Below are 22,500 nucleotides of genomic sequence, written 5' to 3'. Positions count from 1 at the left end.
TAAAAGCATCCCAGAGTTATTAATGTTTAAAGTGACAGTGGTCAGATGTGCAAAAAATGGCTGGGTCCTAAGGTGTAAAATGGTTGGGTCCTTAAGGGGTTAACAACCGCGATCCCCCTTATATTCCGGGTCACCATAGACCCGTATGACCCGGAATAGGCGCAAATCGCAAGTGTGAATTCACTTGCGATTTGTGCCGATCGCTGACATGGGGGGGGGGGGGGATGGTGACCCCCCCTGGGCTGATCGATATCAGCAGTGTCCCCGGTCCGGTTCCCGCCCGGTGGGGACCAAAATTCACCCTTTAGATGCCATGATCAAAGTTTGTGTTGTCGAAACCTAAAGTAAAACTGCAATGTCCCGATCAGCTGAGTGGATGGCGGAAGGGCCTTTACCTGCCTCCTCACTGTCTGATTGGTCTTTGCTGCTCCCAGCTAGCCATGCAGGCTGGAGCAGCAGAGCACCGATAACACTGATCAATGCTGTGGCACAGCATTGAGCAGTATATGCAATCAAAATATTGCATGGTATAGCATAGCCCCCTATGGGGGATGTATAAAAGTGAATTAACCCTTCCATATTAAGTAGAAGCATGGTTGAAAAAAATACCAAAGTCCAAAAATTAGCATTTTTGGTCACTTCATATACCATTTAAAAAAAATAAATAAAAAAAATGTATAAAAAGCGATGAAAAAGTCCCATCAAAAGAAAAATGGTACCTATAAAAACTACAGACCACAGCGCAAAAAATGAGCCTTCACATAGCCCCATATGCGGAAAAATCTAAAAGTTATGGGGGTCAGAAGATAATTTTAAACATACTAATTTTGGTGCATGTACGGTAGTTATAATTTTTTTTTTACAGTAGTAAAATAAAACCTACATAAATTGTAACCGTATGGACCTACAGAATAAAGAGAAGGTGTCATTTTTACCGAAAAGTGCACTGTGTAAAAACGGAATCCCCAAAAGTTACAAAATAGCGTTTTCAACCCACAAATTATTTCTCCCCCCCCCCCCCCCCTGCAGGTTGTTATAAAATAAGTGATGTCTTTACAAAGTACTGATTGCTAATTGTTGGCGCAAAAAACAAGCCCTTATATGGGTCTGTAGGTGCAAAATTGGAAGCCTTATGATTTTTAGAAGGGGAGGAAGAAAAACAAAAGTGCAAAAATGAAAATTGTCCGGGTCCTTAAAGCCAAGAGTCCTTAACCCCTTAAGGACCAAGGACGTACCGGTACGTCCTTGGTCCTGCTCTTCTGATATAACGCGGGGTTACACAGTAACCCCGCGTCATATCACGGCGGGCCCGGCGTCATAGTGAAGCCGGGACCCGCCTCTAATAGCGCGCAGCGCCGATCGCGGCGCCGCGCGCTATTAACCCTTTAGCCGCGCGCTCAGAGCTGAGCCGCACGGCTAAAAGTGAAAGTGAAAGTTCCCGACTAGCTCAGTCGAGCTGTTCGGGATAGCCGCGGCTAATCGCGGCATCCCGAACAGCTGACAGGACAGCGGGAGGGCCCCTTCCTGCCTCCTCGCTGTCCGATCGCCGAATGACTGCTCAGTGCCTGAGATCCATGCGGCAGAATCGTTGATCACTGGTTTCCTATGAGAAACCAGTGATCAACATAGAAGATCAGTGTGTGCAGTGTTATAGGTCCCTATGGGACCTATAACACTGCAAAAAAAAAGTGAAAAAAAAGTGAATAAAGATCATTTAACTCCTCCTCTATTAAAAGTTTGAATCACCCCCCTTTTCCAATAAAAAAAAAACACAGTGTAAATAAAAATAAAAATAAACATGTGGTATCACCGCGTGCGGAAATGTCCGAATTATAAAAATATATCATTAATTAAACCGCTCGGTCAATGGCGTGCGCGCAAAAAAATTCCAAAGTCCAAAATAGTGCATTTTTGGTCACTTTTTATATCATTTAAAAATGAATAAAAAGTGATCAATAAGTCCTATCAATGCAAAAATGGTACCGTTAAAAACTTCAGATCACGGCGCAAAAAATTAGCTCTCATACCGCCCCATACACGGAAAAATAAATAAAGTTATAGGGGTCAGAAGATGACAATTTTAAACGTATTAATTTTCCTGCATGTAGTTATGATTTTTTCCAGAAGTCCGACAAAATCAAACCTACCGTATATAAGTAGGGTATCATTTTAATCGTATGGACCTACAGAATACATAACAGGTGTCATTTTTACCGAAAAATGTACTACGTAGAAACGGAAGCCCCCAAAAGTTACAAAACAGCGTTTTTTTTTCAATTTTGTCGCACAATGATTTTTTTCCCGCTTCACCATAGATTTTTGGGCAAAATGAATGACGTCATTACAAAGTAGAATTGGTGGCGCAAAAAATAAGCCATCATATGGATTTTTAGGTGTAAATTTGAAAGAGTTATGATTTTTTAAAGGCAAGGAGCAAAAAACGAAAATGCAAAAACGGAAAAACCCCCGGTCCTTAAGGGGTTAAGGGGTTAATTTCTTACAATTGACATTTCAATGAAATGAAGTTTGTGAAATCTAAAGAACTAAATTTATTTGGCCTATCGAGGATAACCAGCTGATCGGTGGTGGTCTGACCATTGGGACCCCTGCCTTTACAGAAAATGGAGGTGAAATGTCCCCCAGAATGAACGTAACACAGCGCGCGTGCATTCCCAGCACTTCCTTCATTCTATATGTGACTTCTGACCATTGCAGAGTTCAGTTCTTGCAAATGTTCGGAAGCCCCATTGAGAAGGAATGTGTGGTGCACTCTGTTCATTACAGGGACAATTTCCTTTTCATTCTTGGATCAGTGGTCAAACCCTCACCTATCAGCTAGTTATCTGCTATTTTATGGATAGGGGTTACCTTTCATTATGAGAACTCTTAGTGGATCTGTCACATACTGAACAGTTGTTAAGCTGCCCACATATTGCAATAAGGTTTCACAAGTATAACCCAGGCATACCTTTTGATCTGACTTTAGGGTGCAATATATTGCTAAATAAAAAGGTTTTATAAGGTGTCCAGGACAGTCAGAGAGCTGGGGCCCACTATTTTCCAGCGCTGCAATGCCTCTCTGTGCCTGCTCATGCCTGCTCATGCCTGCTTGATTGGCACATGGGCTCATGGCATTCCTGTGTGGTCTTATCCAGCAGGTGTGCCATAATACATATTGACTGCACATGCGCAGGACAATACTATATAAGGCCACCACGAGTCCTGTATGTTAATCAAGAGGAGCAGTTTACAGGACGTAAGCACTGAGAGGCACTGTGGCCCTGGAGGATAGTCAACCCTGGGCCCCATCTTTCCGCCTGTCCTATACCCCTTACAAAACAATTTTTTAGGAAAATAAAGCATCCTGCAATTAAATCAAATGTATGCCTTGGTTATACTTGTGACGCCCTATTGCTATTGCAGTGTTTGGGCAGCTTACAAACTGTTTAGTAAGTGACAGATGCACTTTAATGACAGACATATACAACTACACTGCTCCAAAAAATAAAGGGAACACTTAAAGCATACCTATCATCTCCCCAAATAATAAAAAAAATGTTGTGTTACTCAGTACCTCACCCTAATCATGTACATCTAAGTTTTGTGTGTTTAGCCCCTGTATTTCTAATATATAAACAGCTTATCAGTTGCAGTCTGGATTCTCATCTTCTCTCCGGCAGGGGGCTGTCCCTCTTCTGCCCTCACTCTACATGACTAAACTTCCTTCCTCACTGTGTGTAACTGAGTCTCCAGAGTGAGCCTGGCAGTCAGCCAATCACTGCAGGCTGCTCTGTAACATTTCTTGTCTGGATCTCCTCCTCCAATCAATGCAGGCTGCTAGACCCAACACACATTATCTTATGCAATATGAAAGAGGTGCAGATGATTACATATACTATACTCTGCTCCTCTTTCATATTGCATAAGATATTGTGTGTTGGGGACTACAAATCCCAGCCAGTCATGCAATATGTAAGAGGAGCAGAGCATATATATAATGCAATGCACAACTGGCTGGGATTTGCAGTCCCCAATGCACATTATCTTATGCAATATGAAAGAGGAGCAGAGAATATATATAATCCTCTGCTCCTCTCCCATATTGCATAATGGGACTATAAATCCCAGCCAGTCGTGTACTCTGACTGGGATAGAGCTATAACCCCAGGCAGTACCTTTGATGGATGGACAGGCAGCTGCAGCACAGCACCCTGCACAGGAATACATGCCTCTGTTTCTCCTTGTGCTGAGTGACAGGACGGGAGCGCGCACAGAGCCTTCTAAAGCCTGCCCTCACTTCCTGTATTCCGACGGGCAGAGATCGGCGTGGGCCTCTTTTGTGAGGAACCCTAGTGGCCACTTTTATGCAGGCGATTTTTAAATGAAATAAATGAAAATAATTGAATGTATTTACAAATAATCATATTTTATAGTGCTCTATTATATTTAACAAAAAAAAATTGTGATAGTGGCCATTTAAACAACACAATGTAACTAAAAGTCAATCACACTTCTGTGCAATCACACTGTCCACTCAGGAAGCAACACTGACAATCAACTTTGCATGCTGTTGTGCAAATGACAACAAGTGGAAATTATAGGCAATTAGCAAGACACCCCCAATAAAGGAGTGGTTCTGCAGGTGGTGACCACAGACCACTTCTCAGTTCCTATGCTTCCTGGCTGATGTTTTGGTCACTTCTGAATGCTGGCGGTGCGTTTACTCTAGTCGTATCATGAGACGGAGTCTACAACCCACACAGGTGGCTCAGGTAGTGCAACTCATCCAAAATGGCACACCAATGCGAGCTGGGGCAAGAAGGTTTGCTGTGTCCAGAGCATATAGGCGCTACCCCGAGACAGGCCAGTACATCAGGAGACGTGGAGAAGGCTGTAGGAGGGCAACAACCCAGCAGAAGGACCGCTACCTCCGCCTTTGTGTGAGGAGGAGCACCACCAGAGCCTTTCAAAATGACCTCCAGCAGGCCACAAATGTGCATGTGTCTACTCAAACGGTTTGAAACAGACTCCATGAGGGTGGTATGAGGGCACAACATCCACAGGTTGGGGTTGTGCTTACAGCCCAACACCGTGCAGGACGATTGGCATTTGCCAGAGAACACCAAGATTGGCAAATTCGCCACTGGCGCCCTGTGCTCTTCACAGATGAAAGCAGGTTCACACTGAGCACATGTGACAGACGTGGCAGTCTGGAGACGCTGTGGAGAACGTTCTGCTGCCTTCAACATCCTCCAGCATGACAAGTTTGGTGGTGGGTCAGTAATGGTGTGGGGTGGCATTTCTTTGGGGGGGGCCGCACAGCCCTCCATGTGCTTGCCAGAGGTAGTCTGACTGCCATTAGGTACCGAGATGAGATCGTCAGACCCCTTTTGACACCATATGCTGGTGCAGTTGGCCCTGAGTTCCTCCTAATGCAAGACAATCCTAGACCTCATGTGGCTGGAGTGTGTTTAAGCAGTTCCTGCAAGAGGAAGGTATTGATGCTATGGACTGGCCCACCCATTCCCCAGACATGAATCAGATTGAGCACATCTGGGACATCATGTCTCGCTCCATCCACCAACACCACGCTGCACCACAGACTGTCCAGGAGTTGGAGAATGCTTTAGTCCAGGACTGGGAGGACATCCCTCAGGAGACCATCCTCCACCTCATCAGGAGCATGCCCAGGCGTTGTAGGGAGGTCATACGGGCATGTGGAGGCCACACACACTACTAAGCCTCATTTTGACTTGTTTTAAGGACAGTATATCAAAGTTGGATCAGCCTGTAGTGTGGTTTGTCACTTTGATTTTGAGTGTGACTCCATATCCAGACCTCCATGGGTTGATACATTTTATTTCCATTGATAATTTTTGTGTGATTTTGTTGTCAGCACATTCAACTATGTAAAGACGAAAGTATTTCATACGATTAGTTCATTCATTCAGATCTAGGATTTATCTTAGTGTTCCCTTTATTTTTTTGACCAGTGTATATGGTATAATATGTATGCATTCAGTGTACATGCAGACTGTTTTCAGACCATAAGCCATTTATATTTAATGTTTTTTGTATTAATTATTTTCCTTTTTATCTGTAAAACAAAATTTTTTTTTCTATTTTTAGCTAAACCTTACTCAAAGCCATCACCATCCAAAAGACGCTGTTCTGATAACATTGAACCGCAAAAATCAGAGGTAGAAAACAAAGAGCCAAAAAGCCCAGAGAAAGCTGAGATTCCCTCACACACGCAAGTAAGAGCTACATCTCCGTCTCCTCCAAGACCTACTCTCTCAAAAAAAGAAGAGCCAAGCATCAACGCTGAGGATGCAGACTGTGTAAATTCTGTGAAGTCCCGTATGCAGAAGTTGGCACAACAGAGAAGATATTGGGGATGTGATGGTAAGGAGTGACCATAGAGACAAAAGGGGATTTATCAAAACCTGTGTAGAGGAAGTGTTGCAGTTGCCCATAGCAACCAATCTGATTTCTTCTTTCATTTTTCAAAAGGCCTCCGAAAAGCAAAAGAAACAATCTAAATGTTATGGGCAACTGCACCATACTTCACCTGCACAGTTTGATAAATCTTCCCCAAAATGTTTAGTTGTTTTATTTGTTAACATCTAAATACCGTATTTATCGGGGTATACCACGCACCGGCCTATAACACGCACCCTCATTTTACCACGGATATTTGGGTAAAAAAAGTTTTTTACCCAAATATCCATGAAAAAATGAGGGTGCGTGTGTGCGTGTGTATACCCCGATATACCCCCAGGAAAGGCAGGGGGAGAGAGGCCGTCGCTGCCCGCTTCTCTCCCCCTGCCTTTCCTGGGGTCTAGAGCGCTGCTGTCGGCCCTTCTCACCCCCTGGTTATCGGCGCCGCTGCCCGTTCTGTCCCCCTGACTATCGGTGCCGGCGCCGATAGCCAGGGGGAGAGAAGCGGCGCCGACAGCCAGGGGGAGAGAAGGGGCAGCGGCACCCATTGCCGGCGCCGCTGCCCCGTTGCCTCCCCCCATCCCCGGTGGCATAATTACCTGAGTCCGCTCCGCTCTGCTCCAGGCCTCCGTCGTGCATCCCCAGCGTCGTTGCTATACACAGCGCGGCGCTCTGACGTCATGCGCCGCGCCGTTCAGCGCATAGCAATGACGCCGGGGACGCACGACGGAGGCCTGGAGCAGCGGAGCAGCGCGGACCGGACTCAGGTAATTATGCCATCGGGGATGGGGGAGGCAACGGGGCAGCGGCGCCGGCAATGGGTGCCGCTGCCCCTTCTCTCCCCCTGGCTGTCGGCGCCACTTCTCTCTCCCTGGCTATCGGCGCCGGCACCGATAGTCAGGGGGACAGAACAGGCAGCGGCGCCGATAACCAGGGGGTGAAAAGGGCCGACAGCAGCGCTCTAGACCCCAGGAAAGGCAGGGGGGGAGAAGCAGGCAGCGACGGCCTCTCTCCCCCTGCCTTTCCTGGGGGTGTATCGGCGTATAACACGCACACAGACTTTAGGCTAAAAATTTTAGCCTAAAAAGTGCGTGTTATACGCCGATAAATACGGTAGTTTTCTTGCCATAAAATTGGTTCTTTAAAAATAAAGGCATCTCTAAAATGCACAAAATGAGTTAAACTGCAGTAGTGCCAAGAGTTTGATGTGCATTATAGTTTATTGGAAACCAGGTGCTGGATAAGTTGTCTTAGTCCCTAAAAAAAAAAAAATTATAATAATGTTGTGTGGCGGATGCTACTTGGTAGGGATCTCCTCCTTAAATGCAGTTCTAATATCCAATCAAGAAACACTTTTTTAAAGGGGCACTCGGCATGCCTGCTGCTTATTATAGTTCACAATAAAAGTAATCTACTATTAGAGCTCTGCTCTTTACACAATTTCCTAATATAACATGAGGATCCTATGATATCTTACCTACGCTTTTTTTTTTTTTTTTTTTTAAATATACATTTTATTAACTTGATTACTTTTTTGTTGACGTGGCCCAGGACGATATCCAATTCCTCACATTTACAGAGATGTCTCTATTATGTATTTTACAAACAGCCAACATATTGGACCACAGCAATTAAACCGAACCAAGAAACCTGTTCTAGAAATATATTGGGAAAAGATCAGACTAGCAAACCCTATAACATTAACATATTGCAGCTGGAGGAACTCTGAATATGAAGCTCCACTTCCAATTCGATCTTAGTCCAGCTGCACTGGACAGGCACCGTACATAAATATGTAAATAAATCACTGAAAATGGGACCAAAATTACTTAAATTCACAAGTTTCCCATAGACTTAAAATGGGAGTGAAATGCACTCTTCATGCTTTGGGTCTGGGTCTGAACCCAGCAATTCCAAGTATACTATTGTAATTTCTCCTTTTTATATACTCGCCATAACTGAATTTCTGCTTGTACCCTGAAAACCGAGGGCTGAGTTTACATTGTACAAGATTTACTCCTAGAGTTTGTTTTTACAGAGGACGGTTGGCATCATATTAGTATACAGAAAACAAATGCGCATCTTTGTAAAGTTTTAATCAGTTAAAACAAATACTGTATAGGTAATCCTTTAGATGAACCAAAATTGTCTGCATGAAGCTGCTATAACAAAACCATAATGTATAGTTTAGGGGTTGTCAATGCTAAAAGACACGTTCTGTGGTATGCAAGAGTAAAATAAAGAAACTTGCTCATATTCATGTATTCATATTTTTAAAGTTTCATGGAGTGCCTGATTTCACTCCCATTCACATGCTCCCTGAAGTTTGTCACCTCTGGCTGTGTCAGAACATAACAGGTTACAGAAGCATCAAAGAGCTTCCCCACCAAGCAGTTTGTTTGTTTTGCTTTTTAACACCACAACATAATTATTTGAGGTCAGACAACCCCAAAAAGGCTTTTCCTTATACCCTTATTTCCTTATTTCCTTATAACTTATACAAGTTAAGTTTTTACCAAAAAGTTCTAATTTGGCTTAATCTGACAATATGACCTTCACCCAATACTCTTCTTGATTATCCAAATGCTCTCTAGCAAATTTCAGACTGCACCGGACATGTACTTGCTTGAAGGGGTACTCCGGTGGAAAACTTTTTTTTTTTAATCAACTGATGTCAGAAAGTTAAATAGATTTGTAAATTACTTCTTTTAAAAATTCTTAATCCTTCCAGTACTTATTAGCTGCTGTATACTACAGAGGAAATTCTTTTCTTTTGGCATTTCTTTTCTGTCAAGACCACAATGCTCTCTGCTGACAACTCTGTCCATGTCAGGAACTGTCCAGAGCAGGAGAAAATCGCCATAGCAAACACATGCTGCTCAGGACAGTTCCTAAAATGGACAGAGGTGTCATCAGAAAGCACTGTGGTCGTGACAGAAAAGTAATCCCAAAAGAAAATAATTTCCTCTGTAGAGTACAGCCGCTAATAAGTACTGGAAGGATTAAAAAAATTTTATTGAAGTAATTTACAAATCTGTTTAACTTCCTGAAACCTGTTGATTTAAAAAAAGAGAACATTTCCACCGGAGTGCCCCTTTAAGCAGGGGGACACGTCTGGCACTGCGTGATTTGAGTCCCTGGCAGCATAGTGTGTTACTGATGGTAGCCTTTGTTACTTTGATGCCAGCTCTCTGCAGGTCATTCACTAGGTCCCCCTGTGTGGTTCTGGGATTTTTGCTCACTTTTCTTGTGATCATTTTGACACCACAGGGTGAGATCTTGTGTGGAGCCCTAGATCAAGGAACATTATCAGTGGTCTTGTATGGTCTTCCATTTTATAATAATTTCTCCCACAGTTGATTTCTTCACACCAAGCTGCTTGCCTATTGCAGATTCAGTCTTCCCAGCCTGTTGCAGGTCTACAATTTTGTTTCTGGTGTCCTTCGACAGCTCTTTGGTCTTGGCCATAGTGGAGTTTGGAGTGTGACTGAGGTTGTGGACAGGTGTCTTTTATACTGATAACATGTTCAAACAGGTGCCATTAATACAGGTAACGAGTGTAGGACAGAGGAGACTCTTAAAGGGGTACTCCGGCCCTAAGACATCTTATCCCATATCGAAAGGATAGAGGATAAGATGTTCGACCACGGGGATCCCCAGTGGCCACCACACCCCCCTACCATAGACTTGTATAACGGGGGTGGGGCATGATGTCACACTGGGGCGTAGTCATGCTCGTGATGTCACGATACTCCGGCCACGTGGTCATCACACGACAGATTCGGAGCTGGCAGCGTGGCGTGCAGCTTCCCGAAGTTTGTGCTGAATGCAAGATTGCAGGGGGTCCCCAACGGCAGGACCCCCGTGGTCAGACATCTTATCTCTCCCCCCCCCCCCCCCCCCCCAATAAGATGTCTTAGGGCCGGAGTACCCCTTTAACCTGTTAAGGACCAAGGGCGTACCTGTACGCCCGTTGGAATTTTGGTCCTCGTCGGGTGGGGACCAAACCAGGGAGACTGCTGATATCGATCAGCAGGCACCCCACGCAAATGCCCAGGGCCCCCCCATGTCGGAGATTGGCGCAAATTGCAAGTGAATTCACACTTGCGATTCCGGGGCATTAGGGGTCTATGGTGACCCGGGAAAATAAGGGGGATCGCGGTTGTCCAAGACACCCATGATCCCCCTGAAGGGATAGGAGTGAGGTGGCAGGGGTGCCAGCCCTCCTTTCCCTACTATTGGGCGTCTAGAAGCGACGTCCAATAGCAGATCGGGGGGGGGTTAACTTTCGTTTTCCCCCTTCTGCCACCCACAATAGGCGGGGCATAACGGGGAAACCGAAGGGGACCGGCGACGAAATCCACTTACCCTGCGGGCGCGGCTGCGGCCGACAATCGGTGTCTGGGTTTGGCGGGCGGCATGTCGTGCGGCTGGCTCCCTGGATCCGACGGAAGGTGGTAAGTTGCCTAGCAACATCTAGAGGGCTACAGTTTGAGACCACTGTACAGTGGTCTCTACACTGTGGCCCTCCAGATGTTTCAAAACTACAACTCCCAGCATGCCCAGACAGCTGTCATGCTGGGATTTGTAGTTTTGCAACAGCTGGAGGGCAACAGTTTGGCGATCACTGTGCAGTGAACTGTGGCCCTCTAGATCTTGCAAAACCACAACTCCAAGCATGCCCACATAGCAGTTTGCTGTCTGGGCATGCTGGGATTTGTAGTTTTGCAACATCTGGAGGGCCACAGTTTGGAGATCACTGTGCAGTGGTTTCTAAACTGTAGCCCTCCAGATGTTGCAAAACTGCAAATCCCAGCATGCCCAAACAGCTGTCTCGGCATACTTAGAGTTGTAGTTGCGTATCTCCAGCTGTTGCATAACTACATCTCCCAGCATGCACTTTGGCGATCAGTACATGCTGGGAGTTGTAGTTTTGCAACAGCTGGAGGCACACTGGTTGGAAAATACTGAGTTAAGTAACAGAACCTAACTGAAGGTTTTCCAACCAGTGTGCCTCCAGCTGTTGCAAAAGTACAACTCCCAGCATGCATGGTCTGTCAGTGCATGCTGGAAGTTGTACAGGGTACATTCAAACAGGCAGGTTTACAGTAAGTTTCCTGCTTCAAGTATGAGCTGCGGCAAATTTTTCGCTGCAACGCAAACTCCTAGCGGTAAGCTCACTGTAAACCTCCACCAGTGCGGATGTACCCTAAAAACACTACACCACACTAACACATAATAAAGGGTAAAACACAACCTATACACCCCCTTACACTGTCTCCCCCCCGCCCCTCCCCCATTAAAAATGAAAAACTTATTGTACAGCTGTGTTTCCAAAACGGAGCCTCCAGCTGTTGCAAAACAACAACTCCCAGCATTTCCGGACAGCCACTGACTGTCCAGGCATGCTGGGAGTTTAGCGACAGCTGGAGGCACCCTGTTTGGGAACCACTGGCGTAGAATACCCCTATATCCACACGTATGCAATCCCTAATTTTGTACTCAAATGCGCATGGCGCTCTCTCACTTCGGAGCCCTGTCGTATTTCAAGGAAACAGTTTAGTGCCACATATGGGGTATTTCCGTACTCAGGAGCAATTGCACTACAAATTTTGGTGGGCTTTCTCCTTTTACCCCTTATGAAAAGGAAAAGTTGGGGTATACACCAGTCTGTTAGTGTAAAATTATAATTATTTTTTTACACTAACATGCTGGTGTTGCCCTCTTACTTTTTATTTTCACAACAGGTAAAAGGAAAAAAGCCCCCCAAAATTTGTAACACAATTTCTCCTGAATACAGAAATACCCCATATGTGGGTGTAAAATGAACTGCGAGCACACAACAAGGCTCAGGAGTGAGAGCGCACCATATACATTTGAGGCCTAAATTGGTGATTTGCACAGGGGTGGCTGATTTTACAGCGGTTCTGAAATAAACGCAAAAAAAAAAAATACCCACATTGGAAACTACACCCCTCATGGAACGTAACAAGGGGTATAGTGAACTTTTACACCCCACATGTGTTTCACAAATTTTCATTAAAGTTTCATTGGATGGGAAAAAAAAAAATTTCACTAAAATGCTGGTTTTTAGGCAAAAATTTTCACTTTAACAAGGGAAAATAGGGGAAAAAAAAGCCCCCCAAAATTTGTAACCCCATTTCTCTTCAGTATATAAATACCCCATATGTGGATGTGAAGTGCTCTGCGGGCAAACTACAATGCTCAGAAGAGAAGGAGCGCCATTGAGATTTTGAAGAGAAAATTTGTCCAGAATTGAAGGCCACATGTGTTTACAAAGCCCCCATAGTGCCAGAACAATGAACCCCTCCCACACTTTACCCCATTTTGGAAACTACACCCCTCACGTAATGTAATAAGGGGTACAGTGAGCATTTACGCCCCACAGGTGTCTGACAGATTTTTGGAGCAGTGGTCCGAGAAAATGAAAAATGTAATTTTTCATTTGCTCAGCCCACTGTTTCAAAGATCTGTCAAACGCCAGTGGAGTGTAAATGTTCACTGCACCCCTTATTAAATTCTGTGAGGGGTGTAGTTTCCAAAATGGGGTCACATGGGGGGAGGGGTCCACTGTTCTGGCACCACGGGGGGCTTTGTAAACGCACATGGCCCCTGACTTCCATTCCAAACAAATTCCCTTTCCAAAAGCTCAATGGTGCTCCTCCTCTTCTGAGCATTGTAGCGCGCCAGCAGAGCACTTGACGTCCACCCATGGGGTATTTCCATTCTCAGAGGAAATGGGGTTACACATTTTGGGGGTAATTTTCTCCTATTACCCTTTGTAAAAAATTAAAAATTTTGAGGAAAACCAGCATTTTAGTGAAAATTATGATTTTGTTTTCATTTACACATCCTTTAAGAAGTCGTGAAATACCTGTGAGGTGGTAAGGCTCACTGTACCCCTTGTTACGTTCCTTTAGGGGTGTAGTTTCCAAAATAGTATGCCATGTGTTATTTTTGCTGTTCTAGCACCATAGGGGCTTCCTAAATGTGACATGCCCCCCAAAAACCATTTCAGCAAAATTTGCTTTCAAAAAGCCAAATGTGACTCCTTCTCTTCTGAGCATTGTAGTTTGCTCGCAGAGCATTTTACATCCTAACATGGGGTATTTCCATACTCAGAAGAGATGGGGTTACAAATTTTGGGGGGCATTTTCTCCCATTACCCTTTATAAAAATGGTAAATTTGGGGGGAAAAACTGCACTTTAGCGACTTTTTTTTTTCATTTACACATTCGACTTTAACGAAAAGTCATCAAACACCTGTGGGGTGTTAAGGCTCACTGGACACGTTACATGCCTTGAGGGGTGTAGTTTCCAAAATAGTATGCCATGTGGGGGGTTTTCTGCTGTTCCTGCACCATAGGGGCTTCCTAAATGTGACATGCACGTCCAATATCCCTTAACCGGGTATGACGCGGGCTCCTGACTGGACCCCGCATCATTCTGGTCGGCCCTCAGTGGATTCCTGTAGCTGAGGGGCGGCGTTAATAGTCAACATGCGGCTGGCTTCTAACCCTTTAGATCGCTGCTGTCAAAGTTGACAGCGGCGTCTAAAGGTGCCTGTATTCAGTCCCTGGTGGTCCAGTGGGGTGGATCGCCAAACACCCCCCCCCCCCCCCCCCCGCAGCGCGATTGTGGTTGCGGGGGGGGGGCGATCCACTGCTGAGGTAGCCTGAGGGCTTACCTCTGCTTCCGTGTCGGCTCCGGCTCTCTGAATGATACAGCCTGGCAGTGCCAGACTTTATCATTTGAGCGCAGAGCACAAAGATCAATGGGATTGTATGTAATCCCATTGATCTGGATGAGGAATCAAATGATTCCTCCTAAAAGTCCCCTAAGGGGACTAAAAGTGTAAAAAGAAAAAGTTTAAAAACACACACATTAACCCCTTCCTTATTAAAAGTTTAAATCACCCCCGTTTTCCCAAATTCCATATAAAAAAATATATAAACATAATAAAAATAAACATATATGATATCGCCGCGTGCATAAATGTCCGAACTATATAAAAATATATTGTAAATTAAACCGCATGGTCACTGGCGTACGCGCAAAAAAAATTTCAAAGTCCAAAATTGCGTATTTTTGGTCACTTTTCATACCATAAAAAGAGTATAATGTGATCAAAAAGTTTGATCAAACAAAAATGGTACCGTTTAAAACTTCAGATCACTGCGCCAAAAATTAGCCCTCATACCACCCTGTACGCGGAAAAATAAAAAAGTTATAGGGATCAGAAAAGGACAATTTTAAATGTATTCATTTTCCTGCATGTAGTTATGATTTTTTCCAAAAGTACGACAAAATACAACCTATATAAGTAGGGTATCATTTTATCATTTCGTATGGACCTATAGAATAAAGATAAAGTGTAATTTTTACCGAAAAAATGTACGGCGTAGAAACAATGCTCCCAAAATTTACAAAATGGTGTTTTTTCTTCAATTTTGTCGCACAAAGTTTTTTTTATTTTTTCGTTTCGCCATAGCTTTTTGGGTAAAATGACTGATGTCATTACAAAGTAGAATTGGTGCAAAAACTAAGCAGTTATATGGATTTTTAGGTGCAAAATTAAAAGGGTTATGATTTTTAAAAGGTAAGGAGGAAAAAACGGAAGTGGAAAAAAGCTTGGTCCTTAACCCCTTAAGGACGCAGGACGTAAATGTACGTCCTGGTGAGGTGGTACTTAACGCACCAGGACGTACATTTACGTCCTGTGCATAACCGCGGGCATCGGAGCGATGCCCGTGTCATGCGCGGCTGATCCCGGCTGCTGATCGCAGCCAGGGACCCGCCGGCAGTGGACGACGCCCGCGATCTCGCGGGCGTCCGCCATTAACCCCTCAGGTGCCGGTATCAATACAGATCCCGGCATCTGCGGCAGTGCGCGATTTAAATGAACGATCGGATTGCCCGCAGCGCTGCTGCGGGGATCCGATCATTCATAACGCCGCACAGAGGTCCCCTCACCTCCCTCCGTCCTGCTCTGGTCTGTGATCGAGCAGACCAGAGCAGAAGATGACCGATAATACTGATCTGTTCTATGTCCTATACATAGAACAGATCAGTATTAGCAATCATGGTATTGCTATGAATAGTCCCCTATGGGGACTATTCAAGTGTAAAAAAAAAAAAATGTAAAAAATTTTAAAAGTAAAAGTAAAAAAAAAAGTGAAAAATCCCCTCCCCCAATAAAAAAGTAAAACGTCCGTTTTTTCCTATTTTACCCCCAAAAAGCGTAAAAAACATCTTTTATAGACATATTTGGTATCGCCGCGTGCGTAAATGTCCGAACTATTAAAATAAAATGTTAATGATCCCGTACGGTGAACGACGTGAACGGAAAAAAAAAGTCCAAAATTCCTACTTTTTTAATACATTTTATTAAAGAAAATTATAAAAAATGTATTAAAAGTTTTTTATATGCAAATGTGGTATGAAAAAAAAGTACAGATCATGGCGCAAAAAATGAGCCCCCATACCGCCGCTTATACGGAAAAATTAAAAAGTTAGAGTTCATCAAAATAAAGGGATTATAAACGTACTAATTTGGTTAAAAAGTTTGTGATTTTTTTTAAGCGCAACAATAATATAAAAGTATATAATAATGGGTATCATTTTAATCGTATTGACCCTCAGAATAAGGAACACATGTCATTTTTACCATAAATTGTACGGCGTGAAAACGAAACCTTCCAAAATTAGCAAAATTGCGTTTTTCGTTTTAATTTCCCCACAAAAATAGTGTTTTTTGGTTGCGCCATACATTTTATGATATAATGAGTGATGTCATTACAAAGGACAACTGGTCGCGCAAAAAACAAGCCCTCATACTAGTCTGTGGATGAAAATATAAAAGAGTTATGATTTTTAGAAGGCGAGGAGGAAAAAATGAAAACTTAAAAATTAAATTGTCTGAGTCCTTAAGGCCAAAATGGGCTGAGTTCTTAAGGGGTTAAGGGGTTAAAAGTCAGAAAATGTGATTTTTATGGATTTTTTTTTTCCTCTTGTGTCTCATAGTTGAGGTATATCTATGATGAAAATTACAGACCTCTCATCTTTTTAAGTGGGAGAACTTGCACAATTGGTGACTGACTTAATAATTTTTCTCTATCGGCTCCATTGGGGGACACAAACCGTGAGTGTATGCTGCTGTCTCTAGGAGGTATGACACTATGGTAACAAAAAAGTCGGCTCCTCCCAGCAGGATATACCCGCCATCCAGTCCCTGAGCAAATCAGTTTAAGCTCAGTGTCTGAAGGAGGTGGACATGGTCTGGATTTCTCCAGACCAGGTCTTATGTTTATTATTTTCCTAGTTAGGGAATGTGTTAGTTTTTCATTCCTTTTTCTTTCATGTTGGGTGGGGACTCGGGAACTGCGGCTCACTGTTTCCCCTTTGCGAGTAAGGGGGCACAGACATTGTGTATATGCGCTGTTAACTTTACTTTCGTTTTCAGCAGCAGACAGCTGCCGGCGTACATGTGAATCGTCCGCTCACTTCCCCGCGGGCGCAGACGCGACTGACATGTGCGCCTGGGGCAAGAAGCAGGCGCCATTACTGTTCTTCTATAGCTCCACCCACAGGGCCGCCGGAGCTTACTGGAGGCTCAAACAGCCCTCCAATCAGCGCCGTGCGCACGATTTTCGGGGGACAGAGGCCAATTACAGTGCCTCTGCTCCAGGCACGCTCCTCTATGGCTATTGGCTGGCCTATATCTCCCTCTCCTTCTCTCAGAGCGGAGTTCTCACAGCAGCTGCCGCAGGGGACACAGACTCGGGTGAGAGAGTTCTTTTTTTTCATTATGTCCGTACCCAGAACTGTTCCTCCCTCTAAACAGACAACTGGAGCATTAGTTTCCTATTTTGTCTGTAAGTCCTGTAATTCTAAAATGCCTGGTTCGGCTGAACCCACTTGCTCTGCCTGCTCCTCTGCTGCCCCAGACCCCATAGTACACCCGGATGCGGTTTCAGTTCCGGTGGATTCGGCCGCCCCTCCAGCCTGGGTTTCTTCCCTATCCCAGTATATGGCTGACTTGACTTAAGTCTCCCGTTCAATGGCTGAGGCCTCCCGTGACGTGGTGTCTGCCTTGAAGTCTGCCCTGCACCGGCTCTCTAAAGGGACCCGCTCCCCTTCTCCACATACCTCACGCTCTCACAAGCGTACTAGGGGTGCATCTTCTGACTCTTCCATTGAGTCTTCAGGTAGACGTGGGCGTTCCCCTCGTGGGTCCCACCCCCCTGGTCATCTGGTCACAAACGTCGCTCCTCCAGAGGACGTTTCCGCAGTTGCCTCTCTGCCTCGCCAGAGCCGTGTACCCCTTCAGGGTCACCCCCCTCCAGGGCTGCCTCCACTCGTTCACATTCTCCTGGTGAACTGGCGGATGAGGCTTTTGAATCTGCATCTGACTCGGAAGACCACGCGGATTCAGTTGAAACGGCGAACTCATTGGTTGCAGCCATAAGAGACACCTTTCACTTAGAGGACGTGACTCCTGAAGTATCCTTTAATCGTGCTAAACCGGCATCTCAATGCTTCAGCACACTCGCTGAATTTGACACCCTTCTGGAATTTGCATAGAAACATTCAGACAAGAGGTTCCCGGGAATGAAGAAGGTTCAGGTGCGTTACCCATTCGACAAGGACCTTGTCTCTAAGGTGGTTTCCCCTCCCCCACCAATTTCCCACCTCTCTAAGGCTACCACACTGCCACTGGCCGATGCGGCTGCTTTCAAGGCCCTGACTGACAAGAAGGTGGCCTCTGAAGCAGCAGGCTCTCCTCTACTTCCCACCTTCGCCTCGGCTTGGGTGTCCAAAGCTCTATCGTTGTGGTGCTCAAAACTCTGTCAGGGTATCCAGACGGGACCCCCCCCCCCCCCAAGGAGGATCTTTCTGCCTTGGTTCTCCAATGCTCTAAAGCTGAGGAATTTCTGTGCACAGCCTCCATGCAGTCAGCCCGTTGTGCTGCCTTTGCTGTGGGTTACCTGGCGGCTCTCTGCAGTTCCATGTGGCTTAAGGCTTGGGATGCAGATGCCGCTTCCAAAAGGTCTCTCACCGAGCTTCCTTTTACTGGTGTCCGTCTTTTTGGCAAGCGCCTTGACGAGATTATTTCTGAGGCGACGGGGGGCAAGAGTTCCTTGTTGCCTCAAAATAAGGCTCGCTCTACTACTTCGGAGCAAGAAGGCTCCCCTCGTTCCGGCCGCGCCCGTCTTGGAAGTCGGACACCAACCGTTCTGGCCGTTTTGCGGCCAAGTCGGGCAACCGCAAACCCACTTCCCCATGAAGTGATGCCCCCACCCGCAGATTTTTCTCGGGTGGGAGGTCGTCTCTTATTTTTTTCTCTCGAAGTCTGGACCACACACATTCAGGACTCTTGGGTCAGGGAATAGAGTTTGCCTCCCTCCCGAGGGATCGTTTTTTTCGGTCCTGGGCTCCCCGGTCTCCTTCTCTGGCAAAGCAGTTTCAAGAGGCCCTTCGGTCCCTGCTTCTCCAGGGAGTTATTGTCCCCGTTCCTCCTAGGGAACGTTTTCGGGGTTTCTATTCGAATCTTTTTGTGGTCCCCAAGAAGGGCGGTTCGGTGCGGCCAATCCTGGACCTCAAACGGCTCAACCGTCATCTTCTCATCCGTCACTTCCAAATGGAATCCCTCCGTTCGGTAGTGGCATCCATGGAACAAGGGGAATTTCTTTCTTCAGTGGACATCAAAGATGCCTACCTCCATGTTCCAATATTTCTCGGCCAATATTTACCTCCGTTTTGCGGTTCCAGAGGGGCATTTTCAATTCGTAGCCCTCCCCTTTGGTCTGGCCACTGCTCCTCGGGTCTTTACCAAGATCCTTGCGCCAGTGATAGCCCTGTTGCGGTCGAGAGGAGTCTCAGTGATCCCTTACCTAGACGACCTTCTCATCAAGGCTCCCACCAGAGTCCAGACTGTGGAGAATGTGGATCTCACCCTCCAGACCCTGGATTGCTTCGGGTGGATGGTCAACAGGGACAAGTCTGTCCTTTCTCCCACCCAGTCTCTGATCTTCCTGGGACTTCAATTCAACACGGCCTCTACCCAGATTTGCCTTCCGCCGGGCAAACATCTGACTCTCCTGTCAGTCCGCTCCCTTCGGGCCCAGGTCCCAGCTTCCATCTGCGTTTGCATGGAAGTCTTGGGTCGAATGGTAGCGGCCATGGAGGCCCCTTCAACTGGCGATTCTCTCTCGATGGGACAGATCTCCTCTTTCTCTCGATCACAAAATTGCTCTACCTCGATGGATCCGTCAGTCTCTGCTCTGGTGGCTCCGCTCCCCCCTTCTTCTTCAGGGGCGATCATTTCTTCCCCTCCACTGGCAGGTATTGACAACAGATGCCAATCTGTCGGGCTGGGGCGGTGTGTTCAGGGACTGGACAGTTCAAGGCCTCTGGTCTCCCCGGGAAGCCCTTCTTCCAATTAACATCTTGGAACTGAGGACGATTCTTCTTTGCCTTCTTCATTGGGAGTCCCTGCTTCAGTCCTGCCCTGTCCGTGTCCAGTCGGACAACGCCACGACCGTACATAAATCGTCAAGGCAGAATTTGCAGCTCGGCAGCCATGGCCGAGGTGACAAAGATTCTCATCTGGGCGGAAAACAAGGTTCCGGCCATTTCGGCGATTCACATTCCGGGTGGACCTCTTCGCATCTCTGCACAATCGGAAGATCCTTCCGTTTGTGACGAAGTCCAGGAACCCCCTGGCGCTAACTGTGGACGCCCTAGTGATTCCATGGACAGGGTTTGCTCTGCCCTATCTGTTTCCTCCCCTTCCGCTCCTTCCCAGGGTTCTGAGGAAGCTCAAAGCGGAGGAAGTTCCCACCATTCTGATAGCTCCAGATTGGCCCCAAAGGTCGTGGTACGCCGACGTGGTCAGGCTCCTGGACGACACTCCACTATGCCTTCCACTTCATTCGGACCTACTGTCTCAGGGTCCTCTTTGCCACCCCAATTTACAGTCGCTGCATTTGACGGCGTGAGGGTTGAGACCGCGGTTGTGAGAGCCCGCGGTTTCTCTTCCCCAGTCATTCGCACCATGCTCAGGGCTCGTAAGCCCTCCTCGGCACAAATTTACCACCGTACTTGGCGGTCTTATTTTCGTTGGTGCGAAGCTCAGGTTTTGTCTCCTGTTACTTTTTCTGTTTCCCGTCTTCTTTCTTTATTGCAGTCGGGTGTGGAACTGGGTTTGTCTCTCAATTCCCTTAAGGGTCAAGTTTCGGCTCTTTCTGTTCTTTTCCAGCATCCTCTGGCTTCTAATTCTCATGTCCGGACCTTCCGCCACGCATGCTGCCCCTCCTTATCGGTCACCTTCTCCCCCTTGGCACTTGAATCTGGTCTTGGGGGTCCTCCAAGGTGAACCTTTTGAACCCCTTAGGGAGGTGTCCCTGCGCCTCCTTTCTTGGAAAGTGGCATTTCTTATTGCTATCACCTCCATCCGGAGAGTGTCTGAATTGGCAGCTCTCTCCTGCCTTTCTCCGTTTCTGGTGCTTCATCAGGACAATGTTGTCTTCCGGCCAGATCCTTCCTTTTTGCCTAAGGTTGATTCGGCCTTTCATCTCAATGAGGACGTTGTTCTTCCGTCCTTTTGTCCCGCTCCTTCTCAGCCTAAGGAGCATTTACCCCACAAACTGGATGTGGTTCGGGCTGTTAGGTCTTACCTCTATCACTTCTTCGTTTCATCAATGTGATTCCTTTTTCGTTCTTGCCGAAGGTCGTCGCAAGGGACAACCTGCTTCCAAGGCCACCATTTCTCGGTGGATCCAGTCTGCCATTTCGGAAGCCTATCACTGTAGGGGGAAGGTTCCTCCCTTCAGGGTTGTGGCTCATTCTACCCGTTCTGTTGGGGCATCCTGGGCTCTCCAGAACAAGGCCTCGGCCTCGCAGATTTGTAAGGCGGCTACTTGGTCATCTTTGCACACTTTCTCAAGGTTTTACCTGGTTCATGCCTTCGCATCGGCTGATGCTAGTCTGGGCCGTAAAGTTCTGCTGGCGGCAGTGGATCAGCAGTCTGCCTAACTGATGATCTGCCCACCCAAGGGACGGCTTTGGTATGTTCCACGGTCTGTGTCCCCCAATGGAGCCGATAGAGAAAAGGAGATTTTTTTTTTAACACTTACCGTAAAATCTCTTTCTCGAAGGATCCATTGGGGGACACAGCTCCCGCCCTTTTGGGTTTCTCTTTCGTTCTCTGTCCGAGGGTGTGTTCAGTTATATTTTTTCTTCTGGTTCTCGGACAATTCAGGTTTTTTCTTTGACCTGTCGATCCTCTCCTATTGCTCTGGTACTAAAACTGATTAGCTCAGGGCCTGGAGGCGGGTATATCCTGCTGGGAGGAGTCGACTTTTTTTGTTACCATAGTGTCATACCTCCTAGAGACAGCAGCAAACACCCACGGTCTGTGTCCCCCAATGGAACCTTTGAGAAAGAGATTTTACGGTAAGTGTTAAAAAAAAATCTCCTTTTTGCCCCACTGTGCTGCCTTTCCATTCACCCAGGGGACAGTTGATCTCTGATGGTCGAGCCCCATCAATCAGCTAGTTATGCACTATCCTGTGTTTAGGCGATTACTTTTAATCTCTGAATGAACCCATTTAAGAGATTGTTCAGTGTTTACTTATGTCGGTAAATCTACTTAAATATATCTTTTGTTTTTTAGGTAGTCCTCAAGAATCTCCAAACTCCAGTCCTCCTAAAGAAATTGTCCCTTCCCCTCCAAAGCCACAGGCTCCTACTGTCAGTTTTGACACTCCTTCAGGCCGACGTGGTCGTTTAGCAAACCTTGCTGCAACAATTAGTTCTTGGGAGGATGACCTAAGTCATCCATGTGTTAAACCAAACAATACACAAGAAAAGCCTGGTACCGCTTGTTTATCAAAAGTGTCCACTGCCAGTTCAGCATCTGCCAGCATCAATGGTCGCAGTGTGAGGCAGGAAGCGGTCTCTGGTTCTCAGAGTGTCCCTGTGAATAAATCTGCAGTCTCCAGCACATTGGTATGTTGTGTACTGATAAGCTTTCCT

The 22,500-nt window shown here is 46.2% G+C and overlaps 1 protein-coding gene across 1 annotated transcript in view; it reads left to right on the top strand.

The window, feature by feature from the left end:
* ANLN (anillin, actin binding protein) overlaps positions 1-22,500 on the top strand; it is a 99,578-nt gene that overhangs the window by 16,437 nt on the left and 60,641 nt on the right. Inside the window, exons 3-4 of the mRNA XM_056520474.1 lie at positions 6,130-6,405; positions 22,139-22,473. Coding sequence (XP_056376449.1) covers positions 6,130-6,405; positions 22,139-22,473 — 611 coding nt within the window. The remainder of the gene's footprint in view (positions 1-6,129; positions 6,406-22,138; positions 22,474-22,500) is intronic.

The sequence above is a fragment of the Hyla sarda genome, chromosome 5 (genome assembly GCF_029499605.1).
Source record: "Hyla sarda isolate aHylSar1 chromosome 5, aHylSar1.hap1, whole genome shotgun sequence".
Taxonomy (NCBI): domain Eukaryota; kingdom Metazoa; phylum Chordata; class Amphibia; order Anura; family Hylidae; genus Hyla; species Hyla sarda.
Note: the sequence above shows the minus strand (reverse complement) of the source record. Positions and strands in the feature narration are given on the sequence as shown.